We start from the raw sequence: 15,774 nt of genomic DNA on the forward strand, positions 1-15,774 counted from the left end.
GTTTTAGGATCATATGGCTATTTCTGAAGATCAAGCACGGGATTATCCTCCACGACTTTACGCTGAAGGGGCTTCTAAACTAGAAAATAAAGTGATTAATCACAATATGCATATGGGAGAGTTCCCTAACGCCAGAGAAGCATTAGGAGTGGATGTGTGGGATTACCTGAGGGAGAGTCCTCTTGGAATTATTGTTAAGCAAGCTGAACGCAAGAGCGTGTAGTCTGGTAAGACTGTACACTATCTACTATGTCGACAGCTTCGAGTAGAGAAGAATGAGTTTTGGAGTCTAGTTGGCGATGAACCTCTCAGATTTAGTTTAAACGAATTTGGTGAGATAACTGGGTTAAACACAGATCCAGTGCCAACAGAAAGTTTTGAACCTGACCAATACAAAGAGTTTTGGAAGGTGTTGAAGGTGCCGCTTGGGCAAGGACCAAAGTTAGATGAACTGAGGGTAGCATTAGAGGTCTGTCCGGCGTGGAGTTTCGATCAGCGTAAATGGCTAGGGCTGTTACTTCTTCAAGCCATGGGACTTTATGCTATGCATCATAATTCTAGGATACCATTTGAAAGTGCAAAAAGAGTATTCGACGATGAAGCCATGATGACATATCCATGGGGTCGGACTGCATATGAAGTTCTTGTTGACTCTATTAAGAGGTTGGATCCACAAGGAAAGTCATACTTCATAAACGGTCTGACGAACGTGTTATTGGTTTGGGCATATGAGTCTGTCACTTGTTTTGGAGAGCGTTTTGGGAGAGTGGTCGATGAGCAAGAAGTTCCTCTTTTCCGATGGGGTGGAAAGCGTACACGTACAAGTTTAGATACTGTCATAGCTGAGGAGATTAGAGAACATGGCGAGGTAAGGTGTCAGCTGATTTATTATTTAATATATATAAAGTGGCTGGGATAGTGTTTATATGGTGGCTGGGTTTTTTGGTATTAGTTATTTGATGGCTGAGATAGTGTTTATATGGTGGCTGGGTTTTTGGTACTTTGTGGCTTTTTTACTAAATGTTACGGCTGAGTTATTTATTCTTTACGACTGAGTTATGTGTATGTGTTCTTCACGGCTGAGTTATTTGTTCATTACAACTGAGTTATTTGTTCTTTATGGCTTAATTATTTGTTCTTTACGGCTGAGTGATTTGTTCCTTACGGCTGAGTTATTAGCATGGCTGAGTTATTTTGATTTGGTGGCTGATTTTTCAGGTGCGCGTGAGAAAAATGGTTATGAAGAACTCCTTAGAAGAGATGTTTCCTCAGTGGCCGGATGAATCAGATGACACGCGACTTGTGAACTTGATAACCGACATATATACAGGTCGGTTTGTTAGAGGTTTCTGGGTAACACCGATGAAACGCAAACAAACAAAGGCTGGTGGTTCGTCAAAGGCTGAACCACCCATTAAGAAGCAGAAGAAAGTGAACATCATTGTGAGGATGAAGTTGCTGTGGAGGGGAAGGGTGCTCGCGAGAAGGAAACTACGGAAGATATTGGGAACAAGAATGTATTGTTGACCATAATGCATTCTTTGGAGAAAATTTCTTCAAAAATAGACAACTACGATAATAGATTCGATATCGTCGATGAGAGATTCAACAAATTTGAAGAGCGATTAACCAGACACGAGTCTAGAGATTCCAACATTGCTGATTTAGTCAGAATTACAGTGGAGGAGTACTTATCTAAAGTTCCCGAACAACAATCTTTATCGTTGCCACCACCGCCACCACCACCACCGCAGCAATCTGTCACTAGTCCTGCTAAGGCCTCTCCTGCTAAGGCCTTCAGAACAGTAGCCCAGTCAAGTGATGTTGATTTTGTTACTGTTTCTCCTTCTAAAGACCCAGCCGTAGGACGCGGATGCAGGGTAAAGTTAAAGGTAAGAGGAGATGAGGTTAAAGAGAAGGACGATAAGGAGGCTGAGTTAGCAACGAAGGAGGCTGAGTTAAAGAAGAAAGCGAAGGACGATAAGGAGGCTGACTTAGCAAAGAAGGCGGCTAAGTCAAAGAAGGATCCTAAGAAACTGGCGGCTGCGTTAAAGAGACAAGAGGCGGCTGAGAAGAAGGCACGGCTGGTTGAGGAAAGGAAAGAGGCGGCTGAGTTAAAGAAGAAAGCGAAGGCGCAAGAGGCCCCAAAAAGAAAAACGCGTGGCGGTGTAATAACAGTAACTGTACCTCAGCCGAAACCGAAACCGATTCAATCCGATAGTGATTTTGCGGATATTACTGACCAATATATCGCAGCACAAGACGAAGTACTTCCGGAGTCTGATGTGGAGGAAGAGGATAGAATCAGATCTGCAAGAATTAAGGAATATCGGGAGAAAAATGTTCAGTTATCTCCAACTGGCCGTGGCCGTGCATTGTTCGCTGAAAATGCTCCTTCACCACCAGTTTTTCCTCACATTGGAGACAGTGGAACGACATGTATGAGGAAGAATTTTGAACCTTCACCAGCAATATATGATCCTTTAGCACCGGTTGATCCAGCAAAATTGGATAAACTTAAGGAACACCTAGAGAAACATAAGGACGTTCCCACTAAAAAAAACAGCAACACATGAGGGTGAGTTCTACAGGAACATCATCACTGAAAGACCGTGGCCAGAGAAAGAATATGGATGGCTGTTTGATGATGTAAGTCTATGTTCTTTTTTGGCTGAGTTAATTATTTCATGTGTACTATATGGTTCAGTTATGTCTTCTATATGGCTGTGTTATGTGTTCTTTACGGCTGAGTTTATTATTCTATGTGGCTGAGTTACTATTCTTTTGTGGCTGAGTTTGTTATTTACGGCTGAGTTTAGTGTACTATATGGTTGAGTTATGTCTTCTATATGGATGTGTTTTATGTGTTCTTTACGGCTGAGTTTATTATTCTATGTGGCTGAGTTAGTATTCTTTTGTGGCTGAGTTTGTTATTTACGGCTGAGATTAGTGTACTATATGGTTGAGTTATGTCTTCTATATGGCTGTGTTATGTGTTCTTTACGGCTGAGTTTATTATTCTATGTGGCTGAGTTGATTTTCTTTTGTGGCTGAGTTTGTTATTTACGGCTGAGTTTAGTGTACTATATGGTTGAGTTATGTCTTCTATATGGCTGTGTTATGTGTTCTTTACGGCTGAGTTTATTATTCTATGTGGCTGAGTTGATTTTTTGTTTTTGCATAGCATATTAGTGCGTTTCTGCGAGTCCTCACCAAAAGGTCCATGCAAGATCCCAGCCCATATTGGTCCAAGCGCATTGCATTTATTGACCTCTGGTTCCTCAGTACATGGGTTCACGATTACACGCAGTTCAAGATAAATCCGTCGCAGATGAAATTCAAAGATAATGGCTATGAAGAGTTAATAAACGGCAGGATGCCCCTGGACTGTCCTACAAACTTGAAGTGGTATGAGGATGTGGATCATCTGTACGGAGTGCTTCAAACTGGTGGCGATCATTGGGTGGCTTTTCACGTAGATCTGCTTAAGGAGAAGATTGATTGCTATGATCCAATCATTGGACAGGTAACACCCGAAAGTGAAAAGAAGATTGTAGATGCATTTAAGCCTCTTACGCAAATGCTACCTGCGATGTTGAACGAGAATATTCCTCCCACATTCCGAAAACCCAGAAAGACGCAGTTTGCGTTCCGAAGGAGGAAAGGCAAATACATTCCACAAAACAACCAGATTGGCGATTGTGGAGTGTATGCATTGAAGTTTGTGGAATGCTTAGCGCTTGGCGTGACTTTTGATGGGATAAATGAAAGTAATATTCAAGGTATACGGGTGAAGATGGCAGCAGATATCCTCGATGAGAAAAGAAATGACATGTATGAACAATTTAAGTAGCCTTTTGAACGATTTGTATTTGATTTAGCTATTGGTATGTTTCTATAAGCCAGCCACATTGTTTCAATAATCCAGCCGTATCGCTTAGATAATCCAGCCAAACCACAAACATACCTCAAAAATCGAAAGGGATTAATATAACCCAACCACATCGTTTCAATAAGCCAGCCGTATCGCTTAGATAATCCAGCCAAACCGCAAACATACCCTCAAAAATCGAAAGGATTTAATATAACCCAGCCACATCGTTTCAATAAGCCAGCCGTATCGCTTAGATAATCCAGCCAAACCGCAAACATACCCTCAAAACTCGAAAGGATTTAATATAACCCAGCCACATCGTTTCAATAAGTCAGCCGTATCGCTTAGATAATCCAGCCAAACCACAAACATACCCTAATATTGGAAAATGTACTTTAAAAAGTTATTATAAATTAATATTATCAGTTTTAGATGAATATATAACCAACAGACTGTATATACTTCATTGAATTTACAAGTTTTGAATTAATAATGGTCTTGAGGTATAAGTTGGTATAAGTTGTCTTACAAACACTTAAAACCTTATGTAACTATATATGTGTTGAACGCACCAAATACAAAGTATACCATATAAATGTTTTTACAACTGAATTTGTGTAATTTCTTATATTTTATAGTGGTAACTAAACCATAAACACTAAATCCTAAACACTAACCCCCAAATACTTAATCCTAAACTCTAAAACATTAAATTATCCTAAACATAAACTCAGCCGTAATATGACATTAACTCAGCTGTTGGCGGGAACTTGAAAATATATTTGTGCGGGAACTTGAAAATATTTTAGCCCATAGCTGGCCCAGCTCTATATATAGATGTAATAAAGTAACTTTTTCAGAAGAAAAAATTGGAATTAGGGTTCTTAAAGAAAAATGTCTTCCTCATCTAGTCGGGTAAATATTATGTTACGAAATCAAGAGAACAAATGTTTGGGAGAATTAACATTTTGTTTGGGAGAATCAAAACGGTTCTTAAAGAAAAGTAACATTTTGTTTCGGAGAATTTTAATCGCTTTGCCAGATCGATGTTTCGTCATCAAATGTGGTTGCTGAAGAGGGATTGGGCACTTGGTCGCAAGAAGCCTGATTGGATGCTAACTAGAGTTTGGCTTTACATGTCAATAACTCAGCCTGTACAAGTCAATAACTCAGCCTTTACATGTCAATAACTCAGCCTGTACAACTCAATAACTCAGCCTCTACATGTCAATAACTCAACCTGTACAAGTCAATAACTCAGCCTTTACAAGTCAATAACTCAGCCTCTACATGTCAATAACTCAGCCTTCATATGTAAATAACTCAGCCTTTACAAGTCAATAACTCAGCCTTCATATGTAAATAACTCAGCCTTTACAAGTCAATAACTCAGCCACATTATTTAGTTAACTCAGTCTTTCATATAACTCAGTCTTTAAATATCAATAACACAGCCGTAATTAAAACATTAAAATCAACAACTCAGCCACATAATTGAAACTAATACATCACTTTTAAATCGGACAAGTTTTTACATTATGACCACTCTGTCTACAACGAGAACATGTGTGTTCTTTCCTATGACGTTTGTTTTCAAGTACAACCTCTAAAGCAGATTTCATTCTATTTTTCTTAGGCCTTCCTGGCTGACGACGAATAGACGGGGGAAAGCATGGTAGGTTAACCACGTTATCTGGAACTGGTTGCGCTGAATCAACCGGCATGACTGATTGAGCGTATGCGCACACCAAATAAGCGTTGGTATAGTAAGGACTGCACAAGGATATACGAGAAACATTCCTGGATTCCGCAGCTGCGATTGCATGCGAACATGGAATTCTCTCCCGTTCGAAACGCCTGCATGTGCACTTTCTCCCTTCCAAGTTAACAACATGCAAAGACTCACCATATGTAACTTCAGTGTGATGAGCATTGATCCTTTGTACCGTCAAGAGTCTCGCAGTAGTAACACGACCCTATTATAGATAAATAAACAATGAAAAGCATTACAGGCTGACTTACTTGAAAAGCATTATAGGCTGACTTATTAAGTCACAGCTGGCTTATACAATATAAAGGCTGAATTATGCAATCTATGTGGGCTGACTTAGGCAATCTACTGGGCTGACTTATGCAATCTATTCGGCTGACTTATGTAACTAACTATAATGTGGGCTGACTTATGCAATCTATTTGAGCTGACTTATTCAACATTAAGGCTGACTTACATGTAGTAGTTTCTCTATACAACGTGTAAGTGGTTGGTTGCGATGCAGCAGCATCTCTCCGTTCAGCAAACCATCTAGTCATCATAACCCGTATCGATTCTAATAGTCGAACAATGTTAACACCTCTAGCATTTGACAATGCTCTGTTCATTGATTCCGCAATGTTCGTAGTCATCAAATTATACCTTTCGCCCGGAAAATGAACACGCGCCCACAATCGGGGATCTGCTCTTTCGAGGTAGCCGTGAAGTTCAGGATTAATCGCTTCAATCTCCTTGTAAATCGCAGTAAAGTCAGGCATCCTAAAATATCTCGCCGCTTTCTTCACCAGACGAAATACATCTTTTCCTTTGTACCGTCCCAAAATGTTCTTATATAAATGGTACATGCAAATTCCCCGAGAAGCTAACGGATACACATTTCGAATAGCCTTCCCAATCGACTTATGCCTATCTGAGATTATCGCAAGACCCTTGTCGTCTGGTATCAAATGTTTTAGTTGCGTAAAAAACCAGTGCCACGAATCGTCATTTTCTGTGTCGACCACAGCGAATGCTATTGGAAAAATCTGAAAGTTGCCATCCTGAGCTAGTGCGGTTAGAAGCGTCCCTTTGTATTTGCCATTAAGAAACGTACCGTCGACAACAACAACTTTGCGCATGAAAGGAAGCCCATTAATGCTCGCACCAAACGCAAGGAACACATACATGAATCTTCCAAACTCATCGATTTGAAGACGCGTTACTGTATCCGGATTTGCACTTCTTATCATTATAAGTAAGAAGGCAAGTTTTCAAACCCACTCTCAGGTGTTCCCTCATCGATTTCCCTTGCAAATTTCAGCGTCTTATATGATTTCCAATAAGACATCTACACAAATGAAGACAAATAACTTTGCCGAAACGTATAAATAACTCAGCCGACGCGTATAAATAACTCAGCCGAAACGTATAAATAACTCAGCCGAAGCGTATAAATAACTCAACTCAGTCCAATAACTAACTAACTCAGCCCAAACCTATAAATAACTCAGCCGAAACTTATAAATAACTCAGCCGATGCGTATACATAACTCAGCCGAAACGTATAAATAACTCTGCCGAAGCGTATAAATAACTCAAACTCAGTCCAATAACCTAACTAACTCAGCCCAAACCTATAAATAACTCAGCCGAAACCTATAAATAATTCAGCCGATGCGTATACATAACTCAGCCGAAACGTATAAATAACTCAGCCGAAGCGTATAAATAACTCAACTCAGTCCAATAACCTAACTAACTCAGCCCAAACCTATAAATAACTCAGCCGAAACCTATAAATAACTCAGCCGATGCGTATACATAAGTCAGTCTTTAGAAAATATTTACCTTGAGACCAAACTACTTATTGAGAGCTATTCCGACACTCGTAGGTCGAACGGCTGGACCAACATCGCCGAGATAGTCCTTGTACAATTGCCCTAAAATATCTGGTGTTGCTTGTCGACTTCGATTAGAATGCTCAGTTACGGAACATGAATGTAACGACTCGTAAATACGAACATAGAATGCCGGAGAATCCCCTTGTGTTGAAGCACGAACTCTCCAGATACATCCAGCAACCCAACATTTAACAATGAGTAAATCTGGATTGGATACTTCCACATCAAAATCAAATTCATCTTTCACTGAAAGAAGTTTCAGTCGTCTTTCTAACTCGGCTTTACTCTCATATCGTTGACCTACAGCAAGGTTTAGCGAAGACATCTCTAACCGTAGAACCTCGGGATCCCCTTTGCATCCGCCCATCCACAAGTTCTTAGATCTACTTTTAGGCGGTGGTGTCGGTGAATCTTCGTCTTGTGCTGGAGACTCACCGTATGAGCTGAAGTTATCATATTCGGATGACGCACCATCTGAGTCGTCGAACATATCAAATCGGCTTTCAAATTCATCGTCTTCTTCGTTTTCTTCATCTTCTCCAACATCTTTCTGGTTTGATCCGTCCAAGATACTAGAGAAGTTATTCTCATTGTCGTCGTGTTCCTCCTCCAAACTTAAACCATCGTAAACCTCTTCGTAATCTTCGTATCTAGATTCAACTTCTGAAACTTCTCCTTCTGAACTGTATAATCTTTTACTCTTCTCTGCTCCGTCTTCCCGACTGATTTCACCATCATCCTTCTCCGTAATCTCGACACAGAGATGTAATTTCTCGATCTTTCTTAGGCTTAATTTTTTTTGCAATTGTCGAGTATTGGGAACGTAAACTGGTGGCGTGTCGTGCGCCATTGTTTTCAAATCTTTATTCGAGAATATGTAGCTAAGCTGAATCCGATGACTCCACTCATTCAAACCGTAATCATCGAGTACTGACTTTGCGAGTTCGTCGAGTGTTGTTTTCTCATCTGCTTGCAGAACTATACATCCTCTGCTATCGGGTTGGAATACATATCTATTTTTCTTAATCCAGTTACCTGAAACAATAATTATCGGATCCATAAGATTTTAGAGAAAGAGAATAAGATGAAGATGAATATGAAGAAAAGAGAGTGGCGTTTGTAACAAAAACCCTAATTTCACAGTTGTAATGACATGGCAAATACGAGTTGACATGGATGTTGACATGGATGATGACATGGATGATGACATGGTAAATTGGTAAGTCAGCCACTTTAAGAACACTTAACTCAGCCAAAGTAAGCCAGCCATTAAGTTCATAATAAGTCAGTTGATACGTTAATACTATATTAATAATTAATCTTTTGTTAATAAATCAGTCATAACAAAGATATTCGCTAATAAGTAAGCCGTCTCGTCTTATAAATCAGCCGGCAAATGAATGCTAGTCTAGTAATTAATCTATCGCTAAGAAGTCAGCCGTCACATAGCTGAGTTCACTTAATCCAGGTTATTATGGCTGATTAAACATAGCGTAGCCGCATCAACCTCTCATAAGTCAGCCTGCCGACGATCATTTAATCAACCGCGATAGTTAACTCGGCCGTATCGTAACTAGAACTCAGCCAAACTTTTCATAAATCAGCCCACCAATAGATAAGCCAGTCATAACATTTGAGCATAACTCAGCCTTTATCACATAAATCAGCCTTAGTTCTTTAAGTCAGCCATGACGTTTGGATGAGTTATGAACATAACTCAACGTGTGTCTCATAAGTCAGTCGGGTTCTTTAAGTCAGCCGCTTCATAACTATAACTCTGCCGTAACGAAGTTTGTTTCGCATTACGACTGAGTTTGAGGCGCATTCTGACGTGGTGTCGAGTTTTTTTGCCTACGTGGTACTAAAAAGTAATGGCATTTTTGTAATTACAATTTTTTTTACAACGTAACAAAAGGACACGCTAGGTATTAAAAAAAAGATAGTAATAAAAAAAAGTTTTATATGGTTTTCACTATAAGTTCTAAAATTCATACTTTTTGAGTTAACTTCTCTTTCGTAAATGTACAGAATCAATAGTCGGAAACAACTTTAAAATAATTTCTAATCAATTTTCTAGGTAAGAGAAATTATGTAAAGTATTTAGTGTAATTGGCACAAATGCACCTAAACATGCTTACAACTTGCCATATACCCTTCATTCAGAAACCCTTTTTCATTGGACATTTTTGTCCTTGCAAGTACACCACTCTACTTTTCTTCCATGTGTAGCTCCTGTTGTGTGCCTGGATGTTCCTTCTCTTTCTTTTTCCTCCATTTTCTCTGTCTCTTTCTTTTCCTCCATTTTCTCTTTTTTTTTTTCATCTCTCATCACTTACGAACCATATTTTCAACCGCTGATTATTAACTTCTGATTTTTTTCATCTATTTATTAACTTCAATCGTTAGTTATCAAGCTCTAGCAATTCACATCATCCAACTCACTCTGATTTTGCAGCAGTGACAAAACAACTTTCTTCTTCTGATTTCTTGCCACTGCAATCATAAATATCTTCTCCCATATTTCATATTTGTCAAAAAATATCTGGTTCTAAACTTTTTTTTGTGTTGGTCATCACTGTTGTTGTTTGTGTTCTGCTATGAGTAAATAAATATGTATACAATATTATTATTGTTTACATGTTAAATTGTTTTATAACATACAAATTTATTTTATTTGCTCGTTAACTTTAAAATTAGTTAGTATACTTTATATGTTAACCGTTAAAGATTGTGTTAGTTTGGTAAATAAGTCTGAATTATATAGTGTATTATTGAGCCAATGATTTGTTTAATTTGTTATAACAAAATATAACCTGATAACATAATTTGTAACATGTTAACAAATAGTATTCAAAGTTAATATAAAATGTGTTAGCATGTAATACAATATGTTAACTCGATAACAAACTTTGTAACAAGTTACTTTTCTATTAAAAAGTATGTAAGCAATTAAGTGGTTGTAACATGTTAACAAATAGTATACAAAGTTAATAAAATGTGTTAGCATGTAATACAATATGTTAACTCGATAACAAACTCGAATACAATATATTAACTCTATAACAAACTTTTTTTATTAAAAATTAGAACTATATATTCTTTAGAAAATTTGCTTATTATATGTTTTTATGTAGCAATTAAGTCGCGTTAACAGTTCAATAGCCATTACCGATTGATATATCCCACTAATACAAAACTTAACGACTAACTAACTATGTACAATCTTTGTTATTAACGACTAATAAACTATGTAGCGATGTGATTATATTTTAAATATTATATAACATATAACATATTATTTTAAATATAAACCTATACACAGATTATTATACTTTTTCATGTAGTAATTAAGTTGCGTTAACAATATCAATGGTCGTTACCGATCGATATATCCCACTAACACAAAACTTAACGACTAACTAACTACGTGCCATATTTGTTATTAAGGACTAACAAACTATTTAGCGATATGATTATATTTAAATATTATATAGCATATTATTTTGAACATAAACCTATACACAGATTTATTTTCGCATTTATATCATTTACATAAAACCTAGTAGTCAATATAGTCCATACATTAATATATTAATGAATATTATAACATTGAATAAAGAAATGAGATGGTGTTTAAAAAAATAGAACAAGAAAAATTGTCACTATTAGAAAAAGGTAAAAGAAGCTGAAAAAATTGTTGTGTCAGTGTCTCTACTATGTGTCTGTTGCGTCAGGTTAGGTCTGTCCACCTACGGTATCTGTGCATGCTGTGTCAGTCTACTGCCGAATCTCTTCTCAATAAAAAGGATATTTTCATCTGCACAGGTACAAAAGGTTAGTACCTTTTTGGTTTTCGAAAACAAGGGTTATTTTGCTAATTTGGACTCTTCTTAGGTATATTGTGCCCATTAACCCAAGTATTTAAGTTTCTCAACTAGTTTGACCCTTTTTACCTATTTATAATAATTTCATAGTTTCAAAATTTTCTATAATTATACATCTTGAAGTAAATAAATTTACATCAGTTTCCTTATTTCCACGTCAATTATAATTTATCAAAACATAAAATAATAATGACATGTTAACTAGGGCTTGACATAGGCTTATACAAATATAAATTTTAAAAAGAATATAAAAGTTAAAGAGAGAGAAAACCTTAAAACTGATGGCTAACAAATAAAAATAAAAATATTTTTAGACTTTTGACTAAATTTATGAAAGTATTTTTATCGATATATTTTTGAAAAAATATTTATTTGATATGTGCTATAAATGGTTGTATAATCTGAAAAATGGTTGTATATGATATATATTTACACATTCATCTATAAACTTATTTTAGTAAAAACGATAAAAGATTTTCCCAAACGTATACCATCTAATGAATGCATCGTCTTGGTTTGTAATTGGTTTCTCACTCTACAACGTCTTTACTAACAAAACTTTTGAAAAAGTCTCCTTGGATATGTCATCAAGTAGCCTAAGAAATTATGCATAAGCCAAACATATCATCAAGTAATCTAAGAAAAATATGGATGAAAATATATATCATCAAGTCTAAACTTCTAATACTGTCTTATTAAAAAATTGTTAAAATTTACCCATCATTACAATTTACATGCAAAAACAATATATTTTGTGGTTTGGAATTAGTTAAAGAGTTGGCAGAGATATTGTGAATTTAAGCATGTGAACTATGTTAAACGTCTCAAGATAATCATGCAAAAGCGAGAAAAACTAGTTGAAAAGATCAAAAGATAATCTATAGGTTTTCCGTATATCTATCAAATCTGAACAGTATATTTCAAGACAGATTGAAGAAATATGAATCTTACTTATATACACGATATTACCCAAAATAACACTACTATTTCTACATATAAAGCCAAACAGCTTTTGCAGTAGTCTTAAACTCCAAACAAATTAACTCGAATTTGAGTCTTATGACTTCACCTTAAGCTAAGTATTGGGCACAAGTCATGTACTTGCTATTTTAGATATATTTGATACTTAATTTACCTTGTGAGTTATAAAAATTTGGACTCGGTATTTGACTTGTTGAAAACGAGTGCTTACTATTTTGAATATCTACTAAAAGTTGAGTTATTTGATCTATTATTTGTTACTTGCGAATACTTATGAGTTACTTGCAAGTACTTCAGAGTATTTTTGTAATTAATTGCTAAATAATACTCTACTAGAAATATATATATATATATATATATATATATATATATATATATATATATATATATATATATGAGAGTGTGTTTTATTTACTTATTAAGAAAGAACACGAAAATTATTATAAACAAAATATTTAGGTATATTATAAAAGAAGAAGAAAAAAAAAAAACAAAACACATGATCTATCTATATAGCAACTTTATTTACTTCTTACAACAACAAAATTCTTTGGATAAGTAACATGTAATATTAAGCCAGTAACTTTTTGTTTTCATATTTGTTACTACATTGTATTTACTTACAAATATCTAAATTCAGTTACTTGATACTCGGATTAATAACAATGAGTAACTAACATCGAAATGGGTATAAAATGAGTAACAAGTTTAAAACTACGAATAACTAGTAATTACGTCCAGCCCTAGGTTACCAAACCATTATGCATGATTCATCATCTTTATTTTTTTAACGTCTGATTTGATTCAAATAAAAAGAAGGTATTAACCTAAATAAGTTACAAAACCTTAGATACCTAATGATACGAAACAAGTAACGAGTATAAGACAATGAATAACCAGTAATTGTATCCATCCCAAGATTACCAAACCATGATGCCTTGGGCATCATCTTATTTTGTATTTTTTTTTTGGTATTATTTTGTAATGCTTCAAGTGGAATGAGAACACGTGACCTTGAAGGACATGAGAGGAAGCAGGATGGGCTAACATACATAGTGGAAAGAATCTTCTTAACATGCGCTCCTACAGGTCTAAACTCCCCCCCCCCCCAAATAAACTCCCCCCCCCAAATAAACTCCCCCAAATAAAAGAATCTTCTGTCCACTTCCGAGTTTTATCTTCCGGCTCGTTTCAAGGATTTAGGGCTTCGGCTCGTTTTGCACCTTGCGTGGAGGTCGAATGTCAAAAGCGGGATCTTCTTCTTTCTCCAGGGTTTAGTTTCTGCGGTGTCTCATGGCTCGTCAGACGGTGGTCCGGAACAATATAAGAGATGTAGACTTCCCTTAATAAATTTGGCTTGTGGGTGTGCGCTTATGTCTTCCTTCCTCTCTCGGTTTGTCTCATTACTTGGGTGTTTTGTTGTTATGATCTTGTTCTCTGATCGGTGTTACTTTAAGCTTGTGTGTAATATGTTTTCTGTATTTTCCGAAGAATTTCTATAATTCTGTCGGTCTTAGTGTCCAGAGAAAGGTCTTGTTTACTGTTGGCTTAAGTGTCTAGGAGTTGCATAACTCGCTAGTTATGTATTTCACCCTGTGTAACACCTTGTTTTGTATCAATGAAATTTGTTAGTATTAAGAGAGAGAGAGAGAGAGAGAGAGAGAGAGAGAGAGAGAGAGAGAGAGAGAGAGAGAGAGAGAGAGAGAGAGAGAGAGAGAGAGAGAGAGAGAGAAGAGAGAGAGAGAGAGAGAGAGAGAGAGAGAGAGAGAGAGAGAGAGAGAGCCCTTAAAACTGATGGTTAACAAACAAAAAATCAAAATAATTTTAGACTTTCCACCAAACTTATCAAAATATTTTTCATCAATATAGCTTTGAAAAATATTTATTTGATATGTGATATAAACTCTGATTTATTATTGCTTTAATGATATAATCTGAAAAAATTGGGTGTATACAATATGTCTTTAAACACTGATCTATAAACCTATTTTAGTAAAAACGATGAAGATTTTCCCAAACATATACCATCTAATGAATGCATCATCTTGTTTTGTAATTGTTTTCTCACTCCTACAATGTCATTACTAATAAAACTTTTGAAAATGTCTACTTTGATATGTCATCAAATAGTCTAAAACAATTTATACTATCAAGTGTTAACTTCTAATACTTTCTTAATCAAATTTGTTCATATCCATTTATATATCCAATTTTTTAACGTGTACTTATTTTATTACATTTATTTTTAATATATAATATTTTTTTGAAAATAAAAATTGTATCCTATCATTTATACTTTAAATGCAAAAATAATACACTTCATTGTTCATCCTATTTAGTTACAGATTTTGTGAATTTAAGCATTTGAACTATGCTAAACGTCTCAAAATAATCATGCAAAAACAAAAAAACCAGTTATGAAAAGAACACCAGATAATCTATGTTTTCATTTATATCTATCTATTCTAAACATTATATTTCAAGTCAGATTGAAGAAATATGAATCTTACTTATATACACGATACTAGCCAAAATAATATTATTATTTCTACATGTAAAGCCGAAAAGCTTTTGCAGTAGTTTTAAAATCCAAATGATTCAACTCTAATTTGAGTCATATGACTTCACCCTAAACCACTATTCACTAATAGCTCTGGGATCAAGTTGATCACTTGCTATTTTAGATATACTTGATACTTGCTTTTTTATTATATGAGTAATAAAAATTTTGGATTAGGTATCGACTTGGACAATGAGAACTTTTTATTTTGAACTTGCACAAATTTGAGTTATTTGTTCTGATCTGTTATTTGTTCTGATCTGTTATTTACTACTTGTGAATATTTATGACTTATTTGAAAATATTTCTGAGTATTTAAAATTATATTCTAAATAATATTCTACTATAAATAGATACAAGAGAATATTTTATTTACTTACTAAGAAATAATATGATACTTACTATAAACTGGCATTCCAATACTTCCATATAATCCATGAGAAGTAGGTAAAATCATTCTCCTTTGGAAGTCTTCTATATGGATAATTTGTAACTTTTTATCAAGTTTTTAGTTTAAAAAACATAAGGACCTGAAAAGACAAAAATACATGCACGAGAGAATCTAAAAACCGAATAGGGAGGAAAAATCTAAATAATAATGGGAGAATCACTGTTAAGTAATAAAAGAATAATTTATTAATTTGACTGGGGCAGTTGCCCATCCTTGATACATGTATCACCACCCCTTCTTATATGTATACAATGTTTTTTAAAACCATAGCTTTAATATTTACATGTTTGTAAAATTAAATTATTTTAATAGATTAGATATAATAGATGGATGAGAATTAGTTATTTATAATTTTATATTCTGCTAAAAGTTT

General features: G+C 35.2%; 4 protein-coding genes across 4 annotated transcripts in view; 3 read left to right on the forward strand and 1 right to left on the reverse strand.

Annotated features, from left to right (window-relative positions):
• The window catches only part of LOC108845984 (probable cytochrome c oxidase subunit 5C-1), a 56,089-nt gene that overhangs the window by 29,897 nt on the left and 10,418 nt on the right, over window positions 1-15,774 (forward strand). The window lies entirely within an intron of this gene.
• LOC108845159 (uncharacterized) lies at window positions 14-1,527 on the forward strand. The gene is made up of 3 exons (XM_018618417.1): window positions 14-217; window positions 260-868; window positions 1,219-1,527. The coding sequence occupies exons 1-3, from the start codon at window positions 14-16 to the stop codon at window positions 1,525-1,527; spliced, it is 1,122 nt and encodes a 373-aa protein (XP_018473919.1).
• LOC108845158 (uncharacterized) lies at window positions 1,533-3,853 on the forward strand. Its single transcript, XM_018618416.1, has 3 exons — window positions 1,533-2,439; window positions 2,567-2,649; window positions 3,185-3,853. The coding sequence occupies exons 1-3, from the start codon at window positions 1,533-1,535 to the stop codon at window positions 3,851-3,853; spliced, it is 1,659 nt and encodes a 552-aa protein (XP_018473918.1).
• LOC108845156 (uncharacterized) lies at window positions 5,389-6,874 on the reverse strand. Its single transcript, XM_057006307.1, has 3 exons — window positions 6,103-6,874; window positions 5,897-5,913; window positions 5,389-5,850 (listed from the first exon to the last, which is right to left on the reverse strand). Exons 1-3 carry the CDS (start codon window positions 6,872-6,874, stop codon window positions 5,389-5,391), a joined length of 1,251 nt encoding a protein of 416 aa, XP_056862287.1.

This window comes from Raphanus sativus, chromosome 3, assembly GCF_000801105.2.
Source record: "Raphanus sativus cultivar WK10039 chromosome 3, ASM80110v3, whole genome shotgun sequence".
NCBI lineage: Eukaryota > Viridiplantae > Streptophyta > Magnoliopsida > Brassicales > Brassicaceae > Raphanus > Raphanus sativus.

Coding starts and splice junctions, on each gene's coding strand:
- LOC108845159 (XM_018618417.1), top strand. CDS start 14: ATGGCTATTTCTGAAGATCAAGCACGGGATTATCCTCCACGACTTTAC. Junction 218..259: donor AGCAAGCTGAACGCAAGAGC/GTGTAGTCTGGT, acceptor CTATGTCGACAG/CTTCGAGTAGAGAAGAATGA. Junction 869..1,218: donor AGATTAGAGAACATGGCGAG/GTAAGGTGTCAG, acceptor CTGATTTTTCAG/GTGCGCGTGAGAAAAATGGT.
- LOC108845158 (XM_018618416.1), top strand. CDS start 1,533: ATGCATTCTTTGGAGAAAATTTCTTCAAAAATAGACAACTACGATAAT. Junction 2,440..2,566: donor TGGAGACAGTGGAACGACAT/GTATGAGGAAGA, acceptor TAAAAAAAACAG/CAACACATGAGGGTGAGTTC. Junction 2,650..3,184: donor ATGGATGGCTGTTTGATGAT/GTAAGTCTATGT, acceptor GTTTTTGCATAG/CATATTAGTGCGTTTCTGCG.
- LOC108845156 (XM_057006307.1), bottom strand. CDS start 6,874: ATGATAAGAAGTGCAAATCCGGATACAGTAACGCGTCTTCAAATCGAT.